At 56.6% G+C, this 25,658-nt stretch overlaps 3 protein-coding genes across 3 annotated transcripts; all 3 read right to left on the reverse strand.

Annotated features, from left to right (window-relative positions):
* Positions 1–28: 28 nt before the first annotated feature.
* On the reverse strand, positions 29–11,681 carry LOC113147416. Its single transcript, XM_026337961.1, has 19 exons — positions 11,232–11,681; positions 9,631–9,728; positions 9,071–9,246; positions 8,570–8,739; positions 8,252–8,455; positions 7,395–8,183; positions 7,181–7,235; positions 7,072–7,074; positions 6,917–6,987; positions 6,563–6,682; positions 6,145–6,397; positions 5,828–6,060; positions 4,566–5,597; positions 3,494–4,419; positions 2,055–3,232; positions 1,331–1,680; positions 1,043–1,105; positions 390–893; positions 29–358 (listed from the first exon to the last, which is right to left on the reverse strand). Exons 1-19 carry the CDS (start codon positions 11,679–11,681, stop codon positions 29–31), a joined length of 7,005 nt encoding a protein of 2,334 aa, XP_026193746.1.
* Positions 11,682–12,716: 1,035 nt separating this feature from the next.
* Positions 12,717–16,653, reverse strand: LOC113147417. The gene is made up of 7 exons (XM_026337962.1): positions 16,557–16,653; positions 16,139–16,478; positions 15,325–15,554; positions 14,932–15,041; positions 14,728–14,807; positions 14,530–14,617; positions 12,717–12,803 (listed from the first exon to the last, which is right to left on the reverse strand). Exons 1-7 carry the CDS (start codon positions 16,651–16,653, stop codon positions 12,717–12,719), a joined length of 1,032 nt encoding a protein of 343 aa, XP_026193747.1.
* Positions 16,654–17,766: 1,113 nt separating this feature from the next.
* LOC113147418 (polyglutamine-repeat protein pqn-41-like) lies at positions 17,767–25,362 on the reverse strand (the record flags this gene model as incomplete). Its single annotated transcript, XM_026337963.1, has 12 exons — positions 17,767–17,861; positions 18,483–18,639; positions 18,730–18,927; positions 19,155–19,383; positions 19,660–20,504; positions 20,685–21,311; positions 21,583–21,812; positions 22,053–22,155; positions 22,332–22,393; positions 22,622–22,889; positions 23,500–24,614; positions 24,729–25,362. Coding segments are annotated over 12 exons (4,563 nt in total), but the record flags the coding sequence as incomplete, so codon positions are not given.
* Between the last annotated feature and the right edge of the window lie 296 nt (positions 25,363–25,658).

Genomic DNA, 25,658 nt, shown 5'->3' on the forward strand with positions numbered 1-25,658 from the left:
GCCTGAGACGCAAAATGGATCGGTTAATCTAGGAGCGCTGAACGAGCCACATGTGTACGAAAGCATACGTTTCAGCATCACCAGAGGCCTCTTCAGAGCTCACGAATACGAGGGAACAAAACAATGTACTTGCCTGTGGTCTCTGTGCGCCGCAGAGAGCATTTTGGCCACAACGAAGGACGGTAGCATCGTATTTAGGATCTCCCTGCTGCGCATGCGCGCTGCTTGAACCTGAGCAGACCCTCAGTAATACATCATGCAATCGGCTTGCATTCACGCCTCCACTACTTGCAGGGGAGGGGAGAGAATGGATGCAAAGAACATGGTTATCTACTCGCTTAGAGTTTGCTTCAGCACGCTGTCTGCGGCAATTGGAGCATGCGGCATGCCTGAGTGTCTAGAAGAAAGCGCTTCCGCTGGTTGTATTCTTGTCGATAGCCGCCAAATGCCATGAGTGCCACAAGCCCTAGGACCCAAGGGATGTAGGCCAAAAGCTGCCAAGTGCACAGACACCGAGGCTCCCGACTACTCAGAATTTCCTCCGGGGTCAAGCCTGTGTCGTACGACGCTGCAACAGCCAGCAATTCCTGCCGTGTCTTGAGTGGAGCCATCAGTTGATGCAGTTCTGAGTCTGCTGGGATGCAGCGGCCCAGCCGATCGAGAGAAAAGCCCTCCTCACAGCGCGAACTGGTGACGGGGAAAAGAAGACGAGGAGGCGAAATTGCACACGCGAGACGGCAGAAATATGACTGGTTCCAAAACGAAAGAAGGTAACGCAATACGCTTGTAAAAACGTAGAGCAAGTTTACTGCCGTGGCCAACTTGAACGGAAGCCTCAGCATCACGGCAAACACGAGGATTAGAGCCAAGCTGCAATCTATTCCATCTGCGGACTGCAGAAGTCAAATACAAGGCACAGAAAAGCAGCAGCCCGATGCACTCAAGGCGATGCACGAATTTGGTGGAGATTTGCGACATAGAAGGAGTCTTATGAGGGTGCTGAGGGGCGACAGATGCCCAGCATTTACGCAAGCTAGCTCACCAGCTTGTAATCAATCACATTTTGCAGGATGATGTAGGTTACAGCAGAGGCGCTGACGATGAGCTCAAATCTACTGGCAAAGGAATGGCGAAAGGTGAAAAGTAAAAGTATAATAATGGGTATGGTGGGTAGAATCAAAAGGAGAAACTCGCTGAGCGACCTCGGGCCCTTGATGTCTTTTTGGACAGCGATCGCGACGAGGGTGAATGTCAGCCATAACACGAGCAAAACAATAAGTGTGGTGCGAAAAACAATGGTGGATCGCAGCAATTCCCTGTGACGCGCGACCTGGTAGTCTGCCTCCAAGTAGGGGTCTCGAAACGTCAGCGTAATGCCCTTGAACGCTTCATTTGCCCGTTGCTCTGTGGCCGCTTTATCTCCCACCGCAGGAGGCGCAAGTGAGGCAGCAGGTTCAAGTTCGCTATCAGCGTCGAAGGAACTGTCACACGACCATTCATCATCCACAACCATGTTGCCTTCAACTTCCAAACTAGTCGTTTCGGAGAGAACTCGCCGTGAATGCTCGTCTTCGCCGATTTCTGTTGTCATCCCAATAACTGACAAAAGATTCGTTCCCGAGGCCGCTGTCTGCCATGCGCTTTCCCAGGGTGGGGAAGTGAGTACTGGGCTTTCTGAGGCTGCGACACCAACCACAAATACATATACGTGCACAGCGCAGCACAGAGATTACCAAGAGACGCGGATGCGCAGAGGGCTTTCGAGCAGGTCAAGAGTTACGGCTGCCGAATCTTACCGACTGTTATAGCCCTTGACGAGCGGGGAAGGACGTTCGCGCTGGGATAAAAGGAGAGAGCATGACGAATTGCCTCGCTGTTTCGCAAGGAGAAGCGAAGTGGAGGTGGAAGTCGCGCTGCGATCCTCTGAAGAAGCAGCAGATGCTGTTGCCTGTGGTGAGCGCAGAAAGTGCTTCTAGGGACCCCAGTGTGTCGTGGCAACACATGGCTGCCATGCAAGTTCAGCTTCTCCAAACGCTGCACCTCCAACTGATTACCGTGTGCTTCAGGCGATCCCCTGTTGACTTCTATCTGCCTCAGGGTTGACACGTCAAAAGCGTCAATGTTGCAGCAGAATTCACAGACATGCTGCGGCACCGCTGCTGCCTTCCGTTTGCTGGAATCCACAGAGGTGAAAGGCCTGTGCGGCGGCTGATTCTGTGCTGATAATAATCCCTGCATGCGGTCATCTGCTTCGCCCTCCAAGGCTGCAGCAGCATGTGCCTCAAAGCATGCATCATCAGTGGCCTTTAGTACCGTCTCGGGGCCCAGCAGCGTACTGAACTGCCGGAAGATGCCTGCCAGAAGTAGGGTGGCAATGATGCAGGGAATGAGCACTAGCCACCATGCTAGGAAGCTGTATGGCATGAGTCGAAGGTACGACACAACGCTGGTGCCCCCCTTAGACAGCATGCTCTCCAGAAACAATATGAGCCAGGGGACGATTATCAGCGCAACAACGGGCAGGAGCAAAACACAAAGCCCTAGGCTGGCACAGAATCGCATCTTCAGCCGCAAAAGCCGTCCGGGAGCTCTGGCTAGCCCGCCTTGGGTGTCGCAGCTCGCCGAGAGGCCACGTTCCGTCTCCGTGTTTGCCCTTAAGGAGCCGATCCAAACGGACATGCTAGACATCTTCATGTCTTCAGCTGAGCTGTAAGGGATAGCAATCATATCGAGAGAGGCTGAGAAACGATCCACGGTGTGCACCTGTTGGGAAACGGCCTCTGTACAGCTGCCCGTTGGCATTGCAGGCCGAGCTAAAGAGTTCCCCGGGGGGCAGTTCTCCTTGAGAGCTTCCTCGCTAGACCTCCCACGGCAAGACAAGCCTCGGTCTAAGGGGATCGTTTGAAGAAGAAGAGGGCGCATAGCGTCCGCAGAGCACCCACAGCTCCTCCGATCGCCATGCAGCCTTCCTGCGATCGCTGCACCGTGATACACGATATGCCGCAGGCTCTGGGAGGCCTTGTTGATCGCGCGCATTCGGGCAAGGCGGCCCCCTGTGCTGATGGCGATCAGCCATGGTCGGAAGACAATACCGACACAAAGTGCAACGAGGAAAAAGTCGGTAAGGTGCAGCAGCGCTCCCATGCGGAGTCCACCAGCCACGGAGTAGTACCCCAGGAGGAAGACGACGAGTGAAGTGGCCATGCCCTCGGCAGCTGTCCAAAGGCATCGCCTCCACCAGAGAATCTTGCGGCGGCTCAGCCACATATAGCACAGAGACTGTGTTCGCTGTGTAGGGCGAAAATGGGCAGACCACACCGCACACAAGGCCACAGGTAAGTTCAGCAGCAGCACAGCACGTATGCTCTGCATACGGGGGGGCCTGCACTTCGAGTCTGGGTGATGCTGCAGTGCAGAAGCCAGAAGGCTTCGCATGCAGCCGCAAACGGGCTTTGCTGTTTATCGCGCGAAACGGGGAAAGTGTGTCTCGCACACGCCTACCTCGTCATCTAGGGCGACGGTCATTGAACGTCCAATAAAACAGGCCGCCATGACGGCGAGGAGAGAAAACCAGATACAGTACACCGAGTTGGTGACGTCGCTGTAATCCACCAGGCTGGTTAAAAGCATTGCGAAGACAAAGGTGCAGAGCAGGCTCGTGGAGTAGACAACCTGGTCTACAAGCAGCACGCTCTGCGCTTGCTCAAGCAGTGCCTTTTTGAATATCAGGTGGCGCAAGGACTCAAATGAGGCCAGCACCACGTCCGCGCTATTGCTGCACAGGCATGCAGCCTGCATGTAAGGGGCGAAGATGCTGTATCCACGTGTCGAGTGCCTGCCGCTGCGTCGCTTGTCTCTCCTGGCGGAACGCATCACCTGCGAAGGTTCCGATATTGTCAACGATTGCTGACGCGGCAAGGGAGACTCTTGTTTAGAAGGTCCACTTACGCCAAGATCTAGCGATGTCGCCTGACCATACGAGGCCTGAGGGCTTTTGGGGGTGCTCAACGGGCAGCGTAGAGGCTTTTCTCTGTCTTCTGCCGGCTCATTTTCTGGTAGCAGCGGTAACAAATTACCGTACGTCTTCCTGGCAGTCTCGTGGAGTGGCCTGCCGAGCTGCCCGACGGCTGTCGCTCTCGTCTCACACTCCCCCGATTCGAACCTCCCTTGCGCACAAGCTGTTTCTTCCACTGCCTCAGAGACGTCGACCGCACTCTCTGTCCGAGGCTGTAGCACCAGAACTCCCACTGTGGCCTCGCGCATCATGGCGGCGTCTTCGGCGCTGCTGCCAAGTGCAACAACCACAGGTTGGGGCTTTAGAGCCTTCTTGATGCATGCCACAAGCTGCTGCTTCAAGTCACCCCGAATCTCGGCACACACGTTGAAGTCTGCCCGACAAAGGGCATACACAAAAAGCCCCTGCACGCGCACCGCAACGCAGCTTGACCACACTCGAAGAGATTTCGAAGCACACACGCCGTTTGTGCCGCGACAAAAACCGATGAACCTGTCCTCTCTGCTGGAGACTTTTGTGTGCCCAGAGGCGAGCAATCCGAGAGACCTACCTGCAGCGATTTATGCGAAAGGAAGAACGACAGCGACGTTGCGTCAGAAAGAAGGCAAATGCCCTGGCCGTTCATCCTTGCGTGGCGCCACATGTCCTCGAAAACGCGAAGGAAGCAACGTGCAACTCGGAGTCTTTTTCGAGCGGACAGTGCGGAGAGACTCACACTGTGCTCCCCCGTAGGCGATATGTCGCTTGGACAGAGGACAGACGAGCGCCCTGAGCCGACACGTTTGTTGAGCGCCTTTTTGCGGTGCAAAGTGCAGTCTTTGTGCCTTTTAAAATAACGCCGCGGCATGCCGCGCAAGGATCCAACCTCCACTAATCGTTTACCCTCCCCTCCAATGAGGGGGAACCGACGCTGCGCTACTTTCAGTAGGCCTAGTTTCGGTATGCCGATCCCGTGATTACACGACCAGAACGCTGGAGAGGTGCTCCGGCGAAGTCGCCGTCTGTCTTTCAGTGCAAGGTAGGTGAGTTCAGCTGAGCAACGCTTTAACAAGTGTTGCGCATCCGCTACGGCCCACTGAGAGTGAGAGGCTGGTGCGTTCGTCGCTAAACCATGCAGAGATCCTGCTGGTTCGCATCCCTGAGATACACTTGAAAAGCCTTCGCCCTGCAGGTGTACAGCATCCGCGAACGGCTGCCTGGTGGTCCTCTTTTCATAGCATCTGCGACACGGTTGCATGGAGGCTGGGGGCTGATTGGGGTGCTCTTCGTCGACTTGAGACGGATAATCGTCCCCGGAGTCGGTCTTTTCCGAGGCAGCGTCATCATCAAGTGTGAGATCTCCATGGTGATGGCTTAGAGATCCTAAGGGACGGAACTGGCGGGATTCCTGCATCGCTGTCTTGCTCGCATCACCACTCCAATCCACCGACGGCAACAGTCCACAGCGCTGTGCAGCTGCCATAGCCACATGCTTGTCTCCGCCAGCTAGCATTATCTGCCGAATGCCTACTTCCCTGATGGTGGCTAGAGTCTCACGCACTCCCGGCTGAAGCTCCTCTGCTACGGCTACACACCCGACGAGCTGCACACGCACACACCATGCTCACATCACGCAGTACAAACTCCCCTCCCCCGCTTCTGAACAGGCGCATGCCAGGGGAAAAACTGTAGCCCGTTCCAGATTTAAGAGTCTCTACCAGCACAAGCAAAGCCCCCACAGGCCTTCCCAAGGAGTTCACTCGAAAGGTCGATCAAGGCACTGCCAGCGACAGCGCAGGCTCTGAAAGCTCTTCGGAGGGGACGCAAACGCACGTGCAGATTCGTCTCGAAGCTCGTGATGACTTGCTCGTATCGCTCTTCGTGCCTGTACATCGAATTGGAAGCCTCCTCGCTGAGCTGAATGTACAGCGCTAGCTCCTCGGCAGAGAGGGCCCGTGCAGCAAAGAGAAGAGGTCGCCAGCCCTCCAGCGAGAATCTTTGCGCTGCGAGCAGCACTTCGCGCACATGGGCGGCATTTGCGTTTGCCGTCGGACTCTTGCCGTTCCCTTCGCGCGCGTGCGTTCCAGGCGATCCGCCTTCGTCGTGTGCTCTGCTGCTGATGCCCCTGCCATCGAGGCTGCTGCGCTCGCTGTCAGCAGGCACTCCCCTGGAACGGAAGGCTCCCGCAAAGGGGCCACCTCCCCGATTGATTTCGACAAACGCATCGCGACTGCCCTCGCAGAGCTTCGCAACATCGCCTGCCGGCCCTCGAACTACCAGCAAGGCACCAGAGCGATGCCCCATGGGTTTGACAACGCACGACAGACGCGGTCGACGCTGCGAGGGGAGATGCGTTCCCACGACTTCCACCAGACACACGGGGTCGCTGTTCGCGGAGCAGAGCTTCTCGCCGAAGACGGCCTCAACAAGCGTCTGAAGGGAGGTGGCGCTGCAGCAGCAGCAGCTGGCGTTGGCTGCGCATCCTGCTAGCCGACGGCCTGAGCAACTCGCCATCCCCTTGGAGAAACGGGGTGCCGATGCGGGCGATGCATGCGGCAGCTGGCAGGCACAGTCTGGCATGCTGGCAGGGGAATGCTCAATGTGCAGCTGCGTCCCTCGGCGAAGGACCGGTTTGTAGCCCAGCGCACAGCACAGCGCTAGCGTTGTTTCGTCTTCGGGAAGCGTTGACTGCAATCCAGCGCACGAGACACGCCACCCAGTACAGCCTCGTGAAACTCTCCCAAGGGGTAAAGAAAAAAGTTCGGGGAGGGGGACGGGGAGGGACGTGGGTGTGGGGAAGAGCGCCAGCAACGGAGGTTTCTGAGAGGCCTTTCGAGGCACGTCTTTAAAGCATTGAGGCCATTTTTTTGCAATTGAAAGGCCCACAGAGACGCATATATATATATACAGACATATACACACCTGAAAATCGACATCTAGAGGGGCCCTGTGGACGTCTGCGGCTGATGCAGCTTCATTCGCGGCTTCCCGTTCTGGCGACGCATCGCAGCACAGGCAGAAAGAATGGAAAAAAGACGATGGCAGCGCAGTAGCTGAAGTCTCCACCGAATCACAACCGCCTAACGAAAGCATGCAAACGCGTGCGCGCGAGGGGTAGACCTCCATATTGTTTGCGCCAAAAGCAGCCCGTATTGCAGCAGCGCCCTCTCTGAAGCGTCGAGTTACCCTCGCAGATCCGCTTGGATGGGGATGGGGTTGCACAGTGGCAGATTGAAGCAAGCTGCGGAAGCACCACGTCAAGCCACACGGTTCTAGGCGTGTGGAAGGTGGCATAGCAAGATGCTTGCCCTTTCTGGCAGCCGCTTGCAGCGGCTCCTAGCGGCCCACGTCAGAAAAGAAACTCTTTTTATTACGCTACTCGCATGTGTTGGGGTTGCACCTGGGCAAGGACCTCCAGCCTTCTCCGCTCGTCTCTGTGAGTGTTGTAGTAGTGCTCGATAGCTGCAATATCCTCTGTATGATGATCAAACATCGGTATCCCGTTGCTGGGGGAGGTTGGCGATTTGCCGGGAGTCGCAGCCTCCTTATCGCTGGTCGTGGCATGCCCCGCAGGGTTACTGGCGTTGTTGCTTCGTGCTTTTCGAGAAGGCGACACATTGAAACAGCGAGGACGCGCAGCACGAGTTTTGTCGAGGTCAGAAGACGGGCACTCAAATGCCTTGTACTGGCTGCCTGTTTTTCTTTCGACGCGCTCCCGCACAAAAGTAACTCCCCCCGCGCACACTCCGTGGAGACGAAGTGTATGGCCATTAACAGTTGTAGCTTTGTCAAACAATAAAAAGTCTATCCGGGATAGGTCCTCAATGGCAGAGGGGCACACAAGCTGGCCGTAGAGCTCGGAGGGACAGTTCTCTCTGCTCCAAGGGTAGCGACGCTGCTGGCTTCGCTGAGGGGCTTGTTGGAGGCATCCCTCGTGAGCCTGCTGAGGCTTTGCATGCGCTGTCGCGTGTTCATTGCCACGCCCTTCTCTGCACTTGTCTACTAAGGCGCCTGCAGGCCGCATGAGGTTCTCCTTGCGTCGGAGCTTCAGGAGATCGAGCGCGAAAGACAAGGCGACAGGACCGCACGACAATAACAGGAGACACTGCGCGAGCTGGACTGTGTAGCTTGACACCCTGAACTTCAAGCCAGCATTCGTTTTGACCAGCCCTTTCAGCACGAAGAGTGCCTGAGGAAACAAACAGCGGAACTGGTAACTGTCAAACGCGCAGCACCAGCCTGGTACGCGAGACTGACCACAGGCGCTGCTCCTGCCTCGGATTTTTGCCAAGCGGAGAGCCCTTTAGGGTAATTTCTCATGCGTCCAACCCTGACATCCTGCGATTTGCATCCTAGAAAAGGCACAGTCAGTGGGGTGCTGCGACAGTCTATACTACGTTGGCATGGACTCGATACAGAAAGAGGCAACCTGGGCTTCCCAGAGAGAGTCTGACTTATGAACTTCGCCACACACAGGGGGCGAGGCGCGTCTCTATGGTCGCAAACGTCGTCAGAGATCGTACGGCAAACTGCCAATCACAGCGACATCTGCTTCAATTGAGACTGGTGGCTTACCACTCCTAGGAGGAAGATCACCAGGGCAAAGCTCGCCACAAGCACTGTGCATGCAGACTCGAGCTCTCGGCCTCTTTTCTTGCAGCTTCTGCGGGGCTGACGGAAGGCGTCACTTTCTCCGACATGCAACACCACGCCGTCGATCCACTCGGTCCACCGGAGAATACTCCCTAAAGATGTGCAGCGCGCACAGGCGCATAGAGAGGGATCCCAACGCGTGAGTGGAGAAGTACAGCAAGCGCTCAAGGGGCAGCACTGCAGCTTAAGCCGAGACGCAGCTGCCCACTGGCAGCAAAGGCCACCACTCCGCCTCTATCAGAGGCGAGAGAAGGAGATGGAGGGGCGGGAACAAGAATACTGCCGTGCTCCCATGAGCCATGCAAGTTCAAACAGCTGCCCCTCCCCTCCGCCACTAGCCGCACTCTGACAAACGGAGTATGCTCGCCGCGTGTTCACAAGGCGGCAGAGTAGCGCCTCCGCAACCCTTCTTGAGCAACACACCTCTTGGAGCAACGTTGCTTGCCACGATACGCGTCCCTCGGGGTCGAGCGTCGAAGCGTATAGTGCCCTTGAATTGAGGCGAGTTGTAGGCAGGACCCTCGCAGACCACCCTGCCCCGTAAGCCAGCGAGCGCCGTCAGCGAGTAATCCGTCTTTGTATCTCGCACACAGTACCGCCTGCAGCAGTGGGGGCAGCACACAGAGAGGACGCAGCTGCGCTGGAACAGCCCTAGAAGCGTGGGAACATCGTCGGTGCGCACAGCGAGCGGTCACGAAGCGTAAGGGGGCAGGCGGGCACTGTCAGGCACACGGGGATCGATCACAAAAAAATCCCGAGACACCCGCCAGAGCGGCGTACAGACACCCGCCAGAGCGGCGTACAGACACCCGCCAGAGCGGCGTACAGACACCTGCCTAAGGCAGCGGGCAGGCGCGAACGCAACAGCGGGGTGCGAGAGATGCAGGCTCTAGTAGTGGAGCACAAGAGGCCGTAGAAGTGCAGAGACTCGCCTAGTGAAGCTCGTCGTGCTGTCTATCATTCGCAAATCCAGAATTGCCGAATCGGCGTTGCCACATGTGAGAATCAACAGATCCGCTGGAACGCACTCTCCCGAATGCACCCGCACGATGTTGCCCACTCGGAGAGTGCCCCAAACTGCCTGAGGGATAAAGAAGCTGCACAGTGGAGTCAGAGGCACGCAATACAACTCCTCCTCCTTCTTGTGAGGGGGTCTGCTGCATGCATAGTGTCCTCCGCAATTCAAGAATACAAACTTGGGGTGCAGACGAAACAGCCAAGCTCCAGCTAAGGCTCCACGATGGCGATAGCGGCCAGAGCGCCAACGTCTTGTGGAGCAGCTGCCCGGCAGAAGGCCATCGAGGCAGATACACTCAGCAGCGGGAGGGTGCAGCAGAAGGCAACAGGGGTGTGTGTGCTCGTGAAAAGAGAGTGAGGAGAAGGGCAGTAGATTGCACAGCCACCGGCCTCCTTTCGCCTCTGCTCGAAGCTGACCTCCTTGAGGACGGGCTCTCTCCCATCGAGCACGTGGCAGGTGAACGCGCTGGACATGGTGCTGCACAAAAAAGACAAACAGCCCCAAGGAAAGCCGGTGAAATAACGCATGAGCCGAAGCCTTGCAGCTCGTGGAGGCAGTTGACTGAAGCAAATACCGGCAGCAAGGTGTCTTGACAGCGCAGCACCGCCAACGCGGTGCAGTGGAAGAGGGGCAGTGGGGAAAGCGTTTCCCCTAAGGGTCGAGGCGAGGGCTCAAGGAGGCATATTCAGAAGGGCGAAAAAGAGAGAGAAATCGGCAAAAAGAGAGAGGGAAATGCTGGAAAGAAAGGAGAGAGAGGGAAGCGCTGGAAAGAAAAGAGAAAGAGAGGGAGACGCTGGAAAGAAAAGAGAGAGAGAGGGAGACGCTGGAAAGAATAGAGAGAGAGAGGAAAATGCAGGAAAGAATAGAGAGAGAGAGGGAGGAAAACACAGGAAAGAAAAGAGAAGGGAAGCCAGAGGGAAGGGCAGGTCAGACGGTCTCTGGCAAGGGGATAAGCACGAGAGATAGCGACAATTTTACAGAGAAAACGCAAGTGCTATGTGCATGTTTCTCTCTCTCTCTCTCTTTCTCGTTCTCCCTCCGAGAGGTGTGAGCTAGGGGAAAGTAGCGTGAGATGGTAACGGCCCTAAGGCGCTCCTGCCTGGGAGGACGCAGGAGCCTCTCCTCTTGGCGGCAAGAGCTAGCTAGCTAGCTAGCTAGCTACGTACGCTGAAATCGCCTCTCGTCGGCTGGTGGTCTGAACGGCAAGCCCAGCGAAGACGGCGAAGGAGAGCAGCAGCAGCAGGGGGGCCCCCAGGAGGAGCAGCAGCTGTTCAAGGAGAACGACTGTGTTTTTGTCCCTAAATAAGTACAGGATGAGCGAGAGGCTGTACGTCAGCATCAACCAAAGATTCGTTGGGCGAGACACGAACTGCCAGCAGGAGTAGAGCATCTGCGAAGAGCAGCCGCCGCAGGAGCGCGACAGACAGCAAACACACAGACACAGGCGACGGCAGCGGGAATGGCGACGGCGTGTGTCGAGCCTCTTTTCTTCGACCAAGGGTCCTTGTCTCTATCGCCAGAAGGCCCCTTTCTGCGTCTCCCTCAGTCTCCGCGCGCGCTGGCTGCCGTCCTTGCCGCCAGCTCGGAAGGAGAACGCAAACTTACACTGGGTAAGAAGCCCATGGAGTCGGAAGCCTGTGAGGAGGGCACGCAAGTGTCTTCCTCCACGAGGGGATTGATGATGACTTGGCGGTGCGTCCAGTAAGGAACCATCAGCTGAGTGCCCTGCGAGAGTCTCTCCTTCTTTGCATGCAGCAGCGTCTTCTGCGTTCCCAGGAGGGGAGCACTGGGGATAGCAGCTGCTCCCCAGATGCCCCCTCCCGCCCCCGAGGGGTACAGACACCCCGTTCTGCTGCTTGTGCTGCTGCTCATGTTGCTGTCTACTCCCGAGAAGGCGCTCGCCGGAGCGGCGTCAGTCAGGCTTGCAGGGAGAACTCCCAGTGGAGGGGGAGCTGGGGGGCCCCCCGGGGGGCCCCCCGGGGGGGCCCCTAAGACGGACTGCCTGTCTGCGGGCATCCTTTCGGTGCAAAACAATCGAGTGAGATTGGCTTTTTGCGGGTGCTTCGGCGCCGTGCAGATGCTCACCCGAGACACTGCTGCTCATCTCGCACGAGGCGGCGTCGAATGCAGCGACTGCGGCAGCTAGCCAGTGCGACAGCTAGCCGCCTGCCCCGGGCCGTCGGCTAGCCAGACGCTCAATTACTCCCGCCAGCGAAGAGGCATGGCGGGAAACAGCGCACACAGCGCTGCGCCCAGAGAGAGAGAGACAGAGACAGACGCTGCCTGAGAGGTGGGAGCGGCAGATAATATGAACAATCGCGCAGGCTGGGGAGTGCTCCGCTCCCACTAGGCCAGATCGGATGGCGAGGAGCCTCAGCTAACCCCACAAAAGAAGGATCTGGAGCTGCTCCCTCCCCCAGCCGGAACGTCAGGGGCAGCGCACACAGCTAGTCAAGACGATGCGGCGAGCGAGGCGATGCAGACAGATCGAGCATGAACGCGCATGCACGGAAGCTGCTGCTCTTCTCTCGAAGGGTGTGTGTGGTCCCAAACCCGCGTTGCCTGAGGGGCGGGCAGAGGCCCCTCTGATGGGGTTCAATGGCACCCCAAGCAGCAAAATTCGACTTCGACGGGGGAACGTAGCACTAAAAGATGCGTAGTGTACACAGGAATGCCTCCAGGGGGCCGAGAGGGCCCAGGTGCTCAGCAGGGAGCCGTTCTGTCACGCTACTCTGCAGTGGAGGATCCATGTAAGCCGCGAATGACCCCTACGTATCAGCCGCTACTGGCGGCAGGCAAGCCTTGCTCAATGACGCCACAAAAGCGGCAGGGGGTGCAAGAACAAACGAAGCGGCTGGACCCCGTAGCCCAGGCAGACAACAACTGGGATCGAGGGGCAGAGGATAGTTGTATTGTGGAGACCCCCAAGATGTGGGGAGTCTAAGAGACACCAGTAATACCCGAAGGTGCACACACTTCCTATCAAAGATTAAGCACTGGATTTGCCGAATAGCCGCCCATTAAGAAGGCATGAACGCGCAAAGTGCCAGCCTATAAGCCTGCAGCAACAGTGTGGGCCACAAGGGCCCACGCAGCCGGCGGTTCGCGCGATGCAGCAACAGACAGCGTGCTGAGCTCCTGAGCGAGGATCGGGCGGAGAAAATTCGCCATATCAACTCTCCTTTGCAATTAGAGACGGAAGCTGGCCGTTTGCACGGCAGTACAGCGCATGAAGGGCTCCAGCGCAAGCACGTTGTGGTATGTGCCCCTTGTGCTGGGATGCGCGCGTGCCACGGGCGTTTCGCTTGCCTTTTGAACTTTTGGGTGGCTTAACTGCATACAGATCGAGATATCTTATGAATAGTTAGTCAACCGAGGAGACAAAGTAGCGGTTGGGAGGCAGAAAAGACAATTTTGACAAAGGTCCCTTAGGCGTTCTCTAGCGAGCGAGCGACCCACTGGCCATCCGGAATTATGCGCACACACAGTTTCTCGAGCTCTGCTCCTTAGAGACTTCTTGTCCGATTTTTTTGTCTCTGGAACCGCAGGCACCGCCTTTGTAGTCCGCAATAAAGCCTTTTGTGAGGGCGGTGCTGTGTGAAGCAGGAGTGACACTGCATGTAACCACGCCAGATGGGAGCACACAGGGGAAAAGGATGACTCATCATCGAGGGGCTGCGCTGCTCATATGACTGCAGAGGCACAGACGACGCTTGACAGTCCCAGCACTCCCCCTATGCCACTCTTGTCTGGTGCAGCCTACACCGTGCGCCTGTAGCTCCCCGCATGCGTGCCAGTTATCTGAGCCTTCGTTACTTGTATGCACCAGTTCAGGTAGGCGACTCTTCAGGATTTGTGTACTGAGGCGCTGTCAGCATGATGCGGTCATTTTGAGGAGCTCTATGGACCCGTGGTCTCGGTCGATCATGGGCTGCCTCCTGCGTTGTCACCCCCTTGCCGCCACCACTTAGAGCGTACACTGGCAGGAAAAAGGATGCAACGCGAGGCGAGTGCAGGTGTCGCTCCGTAGAGAACAACCGTGGTGTTTGTTTCTTATCTTCCCTCGAGCACCCTATAAGAAACCGCACAACGCTCTGCGCCTGAGGCCGGATCTGGACTGAAGGCCGTTGAGTTGGTGGCGTGAAGCCTTCTTGGCTGAAGAGAAGCTCTGTCTCCACAGGAAGAGCACAGCCCCAACAATAAACTACCGTTGAAATCGGAAGCGTAACTTTAGTCTGCCCGCACGCCACTGACTCCCGTCCCTCTTCCTGGAGAATAGGCGAGCCCCAGCGTGTAAGGTTCCTCAAGCCACTAGAGGCCATGCCTGCAGCGAGACACCGCTCGCTCTTAGCACCGGGCCAGAAATGTGGCGTGTGCCGTCTCTATTCGCTTCGGCAGACGGGCAGTGGGAGGCACTGACTCGTGACGCTATGTTGCCCCGATGCGCTGCCAGCCGTACAGCTACTAGATGCACTTCCGTAATCAGGTATCATACTAGCGCGTTTAGGCAGCCCGTGATCGCTTCCACACTCTACTCGGCAGATGCCGTCGTTTCAGGGGGTCAGCCGAGGCACGAGAACGTAGCAAGGGCAGGCAGGCACGAAGGGCATCAGCGATAATTCGTAGTGGGGTTCCCTCCCGCCATAATACTGCTTCCACGCTAGTCCCCGTCATTCTCCCTAGCACGCCTTTCTGCTGATGCGCCGGCGGCGACAGAGCCTTTCTCTCGTCTTTTACGAGGTGCAGCGTCCTCTCCTGCTGTCACTGCCGTGGCCAGGGAGCGCCGCTGGGTAGATCCCCTGCCCGACAGCTCCTCCGCAGCACCGTCTCCTGCTTCTGCAGCTTCCTCTTTTAACGCTGCTGCCACAGAAGCAGGAGCAAGAGGCCCCGAGCCGCGGGCTAACACAGAGCCGCGTATGGCAACGCGATCTCCACTGTGCGATTTTGGAACCCTGCAGCAACGGAGGCAGGAACGCGAAACGCACAGGAGACCGTTGATACCATTCACGACTCGGCCGCTGGTGTTGCGGCAGCTGCTGCGTGCGGAGACGGCGATCCTTACTCGATGATGTGGATGCGAACGAACGCCTTATCCTCGATACGGCGGCTCTTGTCCTTGTGGTGTACGTACGCCTTGCACTCCTGCAGCGCAACCAGGGTCTGACGGCACAGCGCCTAGAAATGATGGCACAGCACGCGGCAGCCGCAGCTGCTGCTGCAGCGTGCCCGCATGCATAGCTCTTCTTCCTGCTGCCTCCAGACGCACCTCTTGATAGTGGAATCTTGCCCCTAGATGCTCTCGGTGGACGACGGCGGTAAAGTGACCAAGCCACAGCAGTCGCACAACTGCAGGACGCACCGTCTGGGCTAAACACGCTGCGAGACAACAAGGCGCCGTCAGACAAGATGCGAGTCTCCTGGATGTACTACACCACGTAGGAGCCCTTCTTGTCAGACCTTTTGCACACGCCTGCCACAACTTTCAGTGTCACATAGAGCTAGCAGCGCAGGCGGGGCCTCTGGGCTCGCGCTCCTGGTAAAACGCAGTGCGAGGAAACTAAAAGACGCTCAACGAACGCCACACACACCGACACAGTAAGCAGCCTCGGCGCCTCTATGGCCAAGGCGCCAGCACACCTGACGATAAGGCCAAACTCACTGATGAGGTCTCCCACTTTGGGAGTAAAGACGAGCGCTGTTGTCTCCACGGACAGGAGAAGCGTCCCGTCATTGCTGTGCAGATCTGGCAACAAAAAGCCGAGGGCGGCTGCTCCCCCCTTACTGCCGCTCTTGCTGCTGCTGTGCTTGCTGACGTTGCTGTAGCTGCTAAGGGTTGCTGGTCGCGTCTCCGTGAAGGCTAGCCACACCCCGTCAAGTTCAGGCACGAATCTGCACACGCAACACGCTCCACCAAGCCATGCGCATGTTTTGAAACAAACAAACACTTTCCGACCCCACCCCAACCCCCCGCACAGCTGTCTGCAAGCACACAAGTTACAACACCGCCACTGCTGTCGCAGCAGCCACGCCGACACCCCTGCTCTCCCTATCCTACTACGTGTGCTCTCCAACGGCCCTCACTTGAAAAGAAACCCCATAAGGTGTCTGTACACTCCGAGGCGCGCGACCTGCCAGAAGCACGGCGGAAGTACGGCCGATCCTCTGCAGCAGCAAGTGCACACGAACAGCTTCAGCAAGCCACCATGAAGCAGCTGAAGAGACACGGCTGGCTCCCCGCCAAAAAATACGCAGAACAACCATCCCCACGTCTCTACAGGGCACTAAGCTACACCACTCCTGCCTCCACTTTACCCCGAGACAGGCTCCTTCGACAGATATAGGAACCCTCCTTGCTTGTCTTCGCCCTTCTCCCTCCTCTCTACATGGTGCATGCACTTGGATCGCAATAGACACACCTGTACAGCTGGCTAGACAGCAGCCCTGCCGCCCTGCACCTGCATGCAAGCGCTTACCGAATGCGTACTGCCTCGAAGCAAGCATTCCTTCGCAGACTCGCTTCTGCAGCCGGCTCCTTCGCTTCAGCGAGCAGCACCTCGCTGAGAGCAGCATGCGCAGTCTTGAGGCTGCCAAGGATTTCCTGCTGCAACACTCCCTGAGCAGTGGCGGCACCCTCGGCTGCAGCAGCAGCTTTGCGGATGCTTCGGTAGCACAGCCGCAACTGCTTGAGCGCAGCAGAAGCCTCCACTGGCTGTCGAGAAAGCACTTCCCAAGGAACCTGAGCCATCGCCTCCCCACGAACTGCCTCTTCTTCTGCGCTTGCACCCCAATTGCCTCCCGCGTGTTGCGTATACACTTCGCCGCGCCAGGCCGTGAAATAGGGCTGTGTTTCCTTAGTTCCTGTGCGGAAGTTTGTGCTTCAAAAAAACAAGCCGTTTGAGGCTCTCTCTGCTGCACACTGCGGGATTTCGAGGGGCCTCCCCCACCTTCTTTCGCGCATGCGTTCTGCAGTATTCGCGTCGTCGTGCATGCGCCTCTCGACGTTCCTGCGTCAAATGATCGCTGAGGAGGAGCGTGACGAGTCGATCCTGTGCAGCGTAGGAGGAAGGAGGCTGAGGTGGCTCTTTCGTTGACGTCGATACTACGCCTTGCTTGGCGGCTGGCACACTGAGAAAGGGAGGCCAAATTCAGCTCGACAGAACGTGCCAAGGCGTTTTGCCGCCTATGGGCAGTGCAGAGGAGGGAGAGGGGGGAGGGCTCCTCAAACAATATGAAGGGCACGCGTGTAGGCTTTGCCGCCAGCAGCAGCTAACGATCCTCTCACGCCAGCGACACTGCAGCTTCCGCCTCCCCTTTCAAATTGCAGGGTCGCTGCTGCTTCTGCTGAGAGTGTTGCTGATGCCTGTCAAGAGGGAGCCTGAGATGCTGAGCATCGGGGAACGTTAGCCGTATTCGAGCGCAGTGGCCACTTGGGCGGCTCAGCCGTGCAGTATTGCCGCTCGGCCTTTAAAGCGGCACACGACTAAATTAAAGGCTCAATGGAAAACGCTTCAACATGTGGGAAGGCAGGGAGGGAGGGCCTCATGGCTGTGGGGTTGAGTGAGTTTGTCCTTCGCCGTGGAGAGGGGGAGGGCGAGCATCGAAGGCAGTGCTCTATCTGAATTGCACTTCTACACTAAAACAAGAAAATCTTTTTTTGAGAAGATAGATATATTCACGGGCTAAATAGAGCGCGCATGCGCAGTTTGTGGGCTCCCGGACGGAACCTCGCTCTCTCTCAGGTGGCGTCAAGTATATTGAACGGAGTAGAAATACCGCTTCTGCATCCATTGTATGAACCAATACAAGTGGAAGATACGGCTATAGCGTTTGCATTCATTGTATGAACTAATAAAAGTGCCATAATCGGCCGTTTAGGCGATTTCCTCCTCGGTGAATAAAGAGTGAGGCCCACGACTTGCATTGGCTAGAGCCGCGAAGTGCAGTGCACACACACACACATACACCGCACCGCTTGAAAGGCATTTGAAGGAATTCCGAAGCGGCGTGCTCGATGCGGGCGTTACGCAGGGAGAGGGGGGAAGAGGAAGCGGACCTCGTTTTGCCGCATTTCTAGCTGGTTGGCATCTGCATGGCAATCACATTACGCCTTCAAGCGGGCGACTGCTGCCGGTGCAGCAAGCCACTGCAATAGACCTGCACTCATTTTCAGAGGATGGAAAGAACGTCGCTTAGGATCTCGGTGAAGGCCTGTGAATTCGCGGCCGACACTACCGCAGCGGAGAAGCTGTCTAGACACGGCTTCCACGCCAACTACAAATCGCAGTTGTCAGCACTGGTGGGAAGGGATCCTGCAAGATCCGTTTGCACGTGCAAATGCTACCTTAAGGAGAATGAAAGGTTACTGCTGCTTTCGGATTTGCAATCCGAGGGCTGTATTATCCAGCCACGGGCAGTTCCTCCACAGCATCGAACTCTGCAGGGCGTTTGGCTTATCACCGTGATTCCCCCTGCTGCTGCTGCAGCTATTGCTATAACCCAGTGCGAGCACCGTGATGGCTAGATTTCTTGGCCTTCCAGCCAAAGCGTTGCCGGATGCAGCGCGAATGCTGCCTACATGTTACATCAGCTGCTTCCGTGCAGCAACTCCAACCCGCTGCCACTGCCAACGCAGCAGTAGCTGAGTACCTGTCAGCTGCTGCTTGTGTTTAGACGCTACTTTTTCCGTTCCACTGTAAGCGCTAGTACCCCTAGCTCTCTAGGTGCTGCTCGAGCCGCCGCCTCGAGTGGAGGATAGGGTCCAACGCAGCAACTGCTCTTGTTGCTGCCATAGATAACGCCGCTTTAATCTATAAATACGGGCTGTATCTACGGCAGCACTCGCCTCCCTTATTCGGGAAAGAACTTCTGGGCTCACCGTCAAGTGAGAGCCTCTAGTCAAAGCCACTCCCTCTGCTGCGCTTTCTTTTTGCGCGGCTGCATTCACGTAGCTCGCTGTGGCTGCCGCCTCCCTCCCCTGCAGCGATTTCGGCAGCCAGAACAGAAACTCATGCATGTGCAGCTGTAGACGCTGCATGCGCAGCCTCAATCCATGACGCACTTATGCCTTCTTGCTGATCACCTTGCGAACGCTAAGGGTCTCCTGGAAGCCACCCAGACTCGCCAGCGCTCTCAGTGCAGACGGGGAGAGGCTTGACTGCTGCTGCTGCTGCTGTTGCTGCTGTTGCTGCTCTATAGCAGGCAGAAGCAACTCCCCCACTACGGCCCATAGAGTGTTGCTCAACGGTGTTCTAAGCCACGCGAGCTGAATCACAGGCGAAGGAGGAAAACGGAAAACAGGAAGATGGGTGCAAAAAGCGGGGGGAGAAGAGGAGCGTTCAAACCGGCAGCCTAAAGCTCCCTTCCCATTATTGCACCAAGCTCGCCGCACAAATGCACATCAACAAGCAGACAGCAGCAGAACAACAAGACGCGAGGCATCCGTAGCAGAAATTAGCGTCGGGGGAGGGCAGCAGCTGCACATGTCATCACCTCGGTAAGTAAAGGCAGATGAGGACGCAAAAGGGGCAACAGCTGAGAATTCGTTGCAAGTGCGCCGATGCAACCAACAGCAACTGCAGTGGTATCGCTGACGCCCTCTCCTTCCTCATCGCTTTCATGCTCTTCGAGGCGTGCTGCTGCTGGCTGTGCTACTGCTGACGACACTCGCCGACAGACGCCTGCCACACCGCTGCCTACTCCAGTTGCTGCTGTCGCTACACTTGCTGCAGTGCTCCCCGAAGTCTCCGCTGCTGCAAGGCGCGGTGCAGCTGGATGCGGCTTCTGCTGCTGCCTGAATACAGGCTGCTGCTGCTGCTGCTGCTGCTGCTGCTGCTGGCCAGCTGTCAACAACTGTTGCTGCTGGTGCTGCAGCAGCAGCTGCTGCTGCTGCACTTGAGGAGGCATCAACCCCAGTTGCTGTTGCAGCTGAGGCTGCCAGGTTGCCGCAGTTGGCTGCGGGGAAGAATATGCCGCCTGAGGCTGCGGAAAGTGCTGCTGCAGAAGCCACGGTGCTTGCTGCTGCTGCTGCTGCTGCTGCTGCTGCTGCTGCTGCTGCTGCTGCAGTCCTGCATGCTGCTGTTGCCGCTGCTCGGGAGGCTTGCCAGCAGCACTCAGGGTGGGAAAAGTAGGCCTTGCAGCACCTAGCTGCTGCGAATAATCAAAAGCAAGATGAGATCGTGGCTCCTCACTGTCTGGGGGTTGCTGCTGCTGCTCTAGCTGCTGCAAGTGTGGCTGCTGCCGCTGCTCTAGCTGCTGCAAGTGTGGCTGCTGCTGCTGCTCTAGCTGCTGCAAGTGTGGCTGCTGCTGCTGCTGCTGCTGTGGTTGCATCATGTGCTGCTGCTGCAGTCCTGCATGCTGCTGCTGCGGTTGCATCACGTGTTGCTGCTGCATCGGTGCGGCAGCGAAGGGAAGTGTTTGTGGCTGCAGCATGTGTTGTGGACCAAGAAGCTGCTGCTTAACATCATAGCCAACAAGTTGGGGGTATGGAGAGCTCCTTACAGTCCCTGGCTGCATGTGCTGCTGCTGCTGCTGTTGTTGCAGCTGCTGCAAATGGTGTTGATGTTGCTGCTGCATATGGTGTTGGTGTTGCTGCTGCATATGGTGTTGATGTTGCTGCTGCATATGGTGTTGCTGCTGCTGTAAATGTTGCTGCTGCTGCAAATGTTGCTGTTGGAAGTGATGCGGCTGCAGATGCTGCTGTTGCTGCTGTTGTTGCACAGGCATTGCGGGCAGTGGCATCGTCTGCTGAGGCAACAAGCCGGGAGAAGACAGCGGCTGCTGCTGCTGCATTAGAGGCGTTTGATGCGACGCAGCATGCGGATGGGGGTGCTGCTGTTGCTGCTGCTGCTGCTGCTGCATCTCTTGCTGCTGCTGCTGCATCTCTTTCTGCTGCTGCTGATTCTCCTCCTCCTCTTGCAGAAGAAGCGTCTGCCTCATGGAGACATGCGACAGACTGGCGGCTGCAGGCAGCTGCAAAGGGACGTCGGCAGGTTGGCTTGGCTGTTGCTGCTGCTGCTGCTGCATCTCTTGCTGCTGCAGGTGCTGCTGCTGCTGTTGCTTGTGGGCGTGCAGATGCGGCTGCTGTGCGACGAGTGGGTCTAAGGCAGCAGCGGCAGCAGAACGAGGGCATTTAAGATCCTTGCGTGGCAGGAGGCGAGAGACGGTGTCTTCGAGCGCAGCAGCATCACTCGTTGCGGCTACAGCGGCGCCGCTGTCTATGAGCGTGGTAGCAGCAGCAGCAGCAATTGCATCCGCAGCGACGTGCTGCAGCTGCTCGTCGCGTTGCAGCAGCGCTGCAGGACTGGCTACGGCGAGTTGATGGTGCAGTGGCAGCTGGGGAGTTACAGCAGGACGTATTAAGCGGGAGTTCAAACTGCCGCGTTGAAGCCACGCTTCTGCTACTCCTGAAGTGGTCAGCGCCTCTCCCCCTCCCGCCTGCGAAGGCGCTGAGACGCTGCTGCTCTGCTGCGTGTTGCCGTTGTTGCTGAAGTCGTGGGGACTGTAGGTAGAGGCGGCAGCAGCAGCAGCAGCAGCAGCAGCGGCAGCTGATGCTGCTGTTGTCGGAGAAGCTGAGGAGGCACTTCCCCCGAAAAGAGGACCAATAGCTTCGGCAAGCTCCTCTTGAGCTGAGAGGCGTGCTGCTTCCATCTGCGTCAAAAGCAGCAAACATCACCAGCAACACCCGCGGGGAGAGAAGATGATGATGCATGCGCTAGTGAGAATGGGAGAACATGGCAGCTGAGTGAACGTAACAGTGGCAGTAAACAGCGGGCACCTCTCTGCAGTTTGCGCAGATATATATTTTTTGTAGAGCGCTTGCCGGGGAGCGCTTGCCGCAAGGCAGGAGCAGCAGTAGCAGTAGCAGTAGCAGCAGTAGCAGGAGTAGCAATAGCAGCCGCAGCAGTAGCAGGAAACATACCATGTTATGTCGAATGTATCTGAGGAGGGCTGACAAGAAGAGTTTTGCTGCTGCCTCTGCCGTGGCCGCTTTTGGCACTTCGGCGTGGAGCTTCTCTTCTTCGGCAGCGTTGTCTTGCGCTTCTTGTGTGCTGTCTGCGGCTTCAGCATGTGCCCTAACTAGCGCCTTCAGGCAAGAGAGCAGCAAGGTGGGAGGTGACGAGCAAGTTAAAAACAAGAAGGAGAGAACGGCTGCAGCAGCAGGAGCAAGCAAGCAAGCCAGCATGCACCGCACAGATCTCGAGAAGGAGAGAGGGAGTGGCTACAGGGGGGATACACGCCTCTCTCCTGCCGCGTCTTCCACACTCTCTTGACGCATTCGCGTCGCCACATGCGAAGCAGCAGAGGCTGGAGAGTGAAGGAACGCTTTGGGAACGGCTTCTCAGCTGGTACCGAGGCAGCGCCAACTGCGTCAGCAGCTTTCATTCACACCTCGAAGGAGAGGCTTCGGCAACTTGAGGCGTGGCAACTCGACTTCCATTTGCAAGATGGCTGCTGCCACAGACAAGAAGACATCCATGTGGGGTGTGAGCACCTGAGTCGGCAGTTTGAAGCGCAGACAGAACAAATTGCAGAAAGGAGACATGCAAGCTCGCCACAGCCCACACGGAGAAGCTGGCGGCTTTGCTTGCTGCCGCACACACCTTCCAGCGTCTCCTTCTGCTCCTGCTGCTGCTCAACTAGCGCTGCTCAGGAAGGCAATCAACGTACCGACTGGCGGAAAAGAAGCAACTGCGCTGTGGTTTCAAATACAGCCTGCAAAAACTGCAAGCCTGAGCAGAGCAGAAGCAGCATCAATCGGCAGGAGAGGCGTTCAAAAAAAGGTCGGCCGTCTGACGGCTGTGCGATCCAAGAAAAAGCGAAAGTGTGTCGCAAAGCCTCGGGGAGGGAAGCAAGCCAACACAAGAGATGCAAGTCTGTGCGGTGAACAACGCAACTCGACGAAGGGCATAATACAGCCTTCTAGCTGCTTAAACTTTGTGCAAAGGAATTTCTTTTACCCTTAGCACTAAGCAAACACCTAGGCAGTCGAACTTCCGCTTCTGCCTGCAGTCCTCGTAAAAGACGTGCCAGAGAAGCAGCAGCCGCCAAGCCTATCCACGATTCTTCTGGCTGCTCTTGCTGCTCCTCCTGCGGCTTCTCATGCTTCTTCCGTTGTTGCTGTTGCTGGGCTTGCTGTTGTTCTTGCTGTTGGTGCTGTTGCTGCTGCTCTTCGCAGCCTATAAATGCACGGGGAGGAGCAGGGCAGACTGATGACGATGGAGGTAACTGTACATGTATATATGCATACGCACACAACATACAACGCATATATATATATATGCAACACATATATATATACAACACATTATAAATAAACAACACATATAGATATATATACAGCACACTATATATATACAACACACATATATATACAACATTATATATATACAACATTATGTATATACAACACAAACATGTACAACACATATATACATACGCACACAACATACAACACACATATACATACAACACACATATATATACAACGCATATACATATATATATATGTATACAACACACATATACAACACACACATGTGCAAAATTATATACATATATACAACGCATACATACATACAACGCATATATACATACAACATATATATTTATATATATACAACACACATACATACAACACACGCATGTACAACAAATATATATATACATATATACAACATATATATATATATATACAACACACCAAAAAGTACAGGCAGTACACTTTCATATGGAAGGCCATATTTTTTCCTAGCTTGCGCTGTGACTGCTGCGTTTGCCTCTGCCTCGACTGCGAGTTGACTGGAGGAGCAGCTCAGCTGAAGCTTGGAGGACGGACCAGGGAGACAAAGGCTGAGAAGGCTTTGGCTGCGTTTGTAGCCGTCACGAGAAAGGGTGCGAGAGCTTCTGCTTCTGTAGAGAGGTCAAGGAAGAGGAGCTGCTGCAGCAGCTGCTGCTGTTGTTGCCGTCGCGCGTCTGCGGTGAGAGCTGCAGCGGCGACAGCCTTTTGACCAGCAAGCACTCCAGCAGCAGCAGCAGCTGCTGCTGCTGCTGCTTCTTCTTCGGCAACGATTTGCCTGCCCGTAGCCGCTGCAAGCGGCTCTACCGCGGAGTCGAACAGCGGACTGAGCTGCTGCAGCAGACGCAGCAGGATGTACAGCTGCTTCTTGCTGGTGTCTGCATGGAGGCTGCAGGCAGCGAAAACTGCGGCGGCTCGTCGCATGAGGAGCAGCTGCATAGGCCTTGTAGCAGACTGCACGGCTTGCTGCAGTGTCTCTGCCAAGAGCTGCACGGAGTACTCTGTAGCCTTCGTGTTGGCTGCAGCAGCAGCATCCTCGGCAGTTGCTGCGGCTGCGGAGCCGTCACTGCTTGAGATCTGCCGCTTCGCGCCAGCGTGCAGCCGATCTGCTGCTGCTGCAGAGGCATCCGCAGGAATGGCTAGAGGCAGCAGTCCTTGCTGCTGCTGCTGTCGCTGCATGTGGACGACTACAAAGTCGGTGGCATCGGCTAGCAGCACTGCAACGCACGAAGGAGGCGCTTGAAGCTGCTGCTGCAGCACAGCCGCTGCAACAGCGACTCCTGGAGAGGGCAGAGAAGGAGGAGCTGCGCAGTATCGCTGGCTCATCAAGGGCTGTTTTCTTTTCTGCGCAACTCCGGGGTATTTTGCAGCAGCGACACGCGGAAAGACTGGCGTAGAGGCTGGCTGCTGCTGCTGCTGCTGCTGCTCCTCCTGCTGCTGCTGCTGCATTTGCACTTGCGAAAGGGCCCCAGTGGCAGGCGGCTCCAGCGGCATGCCGAAGAGAAAATTTTGTGCTGGTGTTGGGGGATGCAAAACATGAGGCGCTGCGAGCGCTCGCGGAGTTCTCACCAGCAAGGCACGCGCATCGTCTGCGTCTGTTGGAATATTTTTTTCTCCTGCTTCTGCAGCCGCAGCCTCGTTCCAGTTTCTCGCAACTGCAGCCCCTTCTTCTTCTTCGAGCCGCCGCCTCTTTTGCAACGCTGCTGCTGCGGCAGCAGCATTCGCAACTCCCGTTCCCGCTCCTCCTGCACCTGCTGCAGACGCAGCACCCCTCTTCTTCTTCGAAAAAAGCGACTCCTCCTCCTCAGCCTGCTGCTGTTGCTGCTGCTGCAAGAACAAAGCCGAAGGCGAGACACCGAGCATTTTTTGCAGCTGCAGCAGCCGCCGCAGTTCGCACCGTGTGTCGTATTCGTTTAGTTCCTTCAGAGAGGAAGAAGAAAGCGCTGCCTCCTCACGAAGTCGCGCATGCTTCTCCTCAATAAGACCCTCTAAGAGCTCCGCTGCAGACTGCTGCACGAAGGCTTTCGCAGCGGCAACAGCGTCCTCTTCCGACGCTGCCTCTCCTGCTGCTGCGGGAGCAGCAGAAGGCACTGCGGATGCAGCAGCTGCACGAGCAGACGCCGCTGCGGCACGAGCAGCTGCTGCACGGGTGACTCGCTCCGCCCTCAAAGCAGCGACAGCGACGCAGTCAATGGCAGACAGAAGCGCAGCGGCAGCTGCCTTGAGTGTCATACCCTCCTGCTGAAGCTTATGCTCCTTCAAAGGGCCTCCCCAGCAGTCAGGAAAGCTGCTGCTGCTGCTCCCGCCGAGACGTGCCGTCACAGAAGGACGAGGCGATGTCTCCATGGGAGCTTCAGGTCGTCTGAAAACACGACCTTGACGCGTCAGCGCTCCTCCTCCAGCCTGGAAGCACAAAAAAACTCGCAGAATTCTTTTACCCCACAGATTGCATGAGACGCATGTTCGCTTCGCATGCACTTGGCGAGAGAGAGAGAGAGAGAGACAGAGAGAGACAGCGCAGACAGACAGAGAGAGAGAGAGAGAGACAGAGAGAGAGACAGCGCAGACAGACAGAGAGAGAGAGAGAGAGAGAGAGAGAGAGAGAGAGAGAGAGAGAGAGATAGAGAGAGAGAGAGAGAGAGAGAGAGAGAGAGAGAGAGAGAGAGAGAGAGAGAGAGAGAGAGAGAGAGAGAGAGAGA

The sequence above is a fragment of the Cyclospora cayetanensis genome, unplaced genomic scaffold (assembly GCF_002999335.1).
Source record: "Cyclospora cayetanensis isolate NF1_C8 unplaced genomic scaffold, CcayRef3 CcayRef3_contig_216, whole genome shotgun sequence".
Taxonomy (NCBI): domain Eukaryota; phylum Apicomplexa; class Conoidasida; order Eucoccidiorida; family Eimeriidae; genus Cyclospora; species Cyclospora cayetanensis.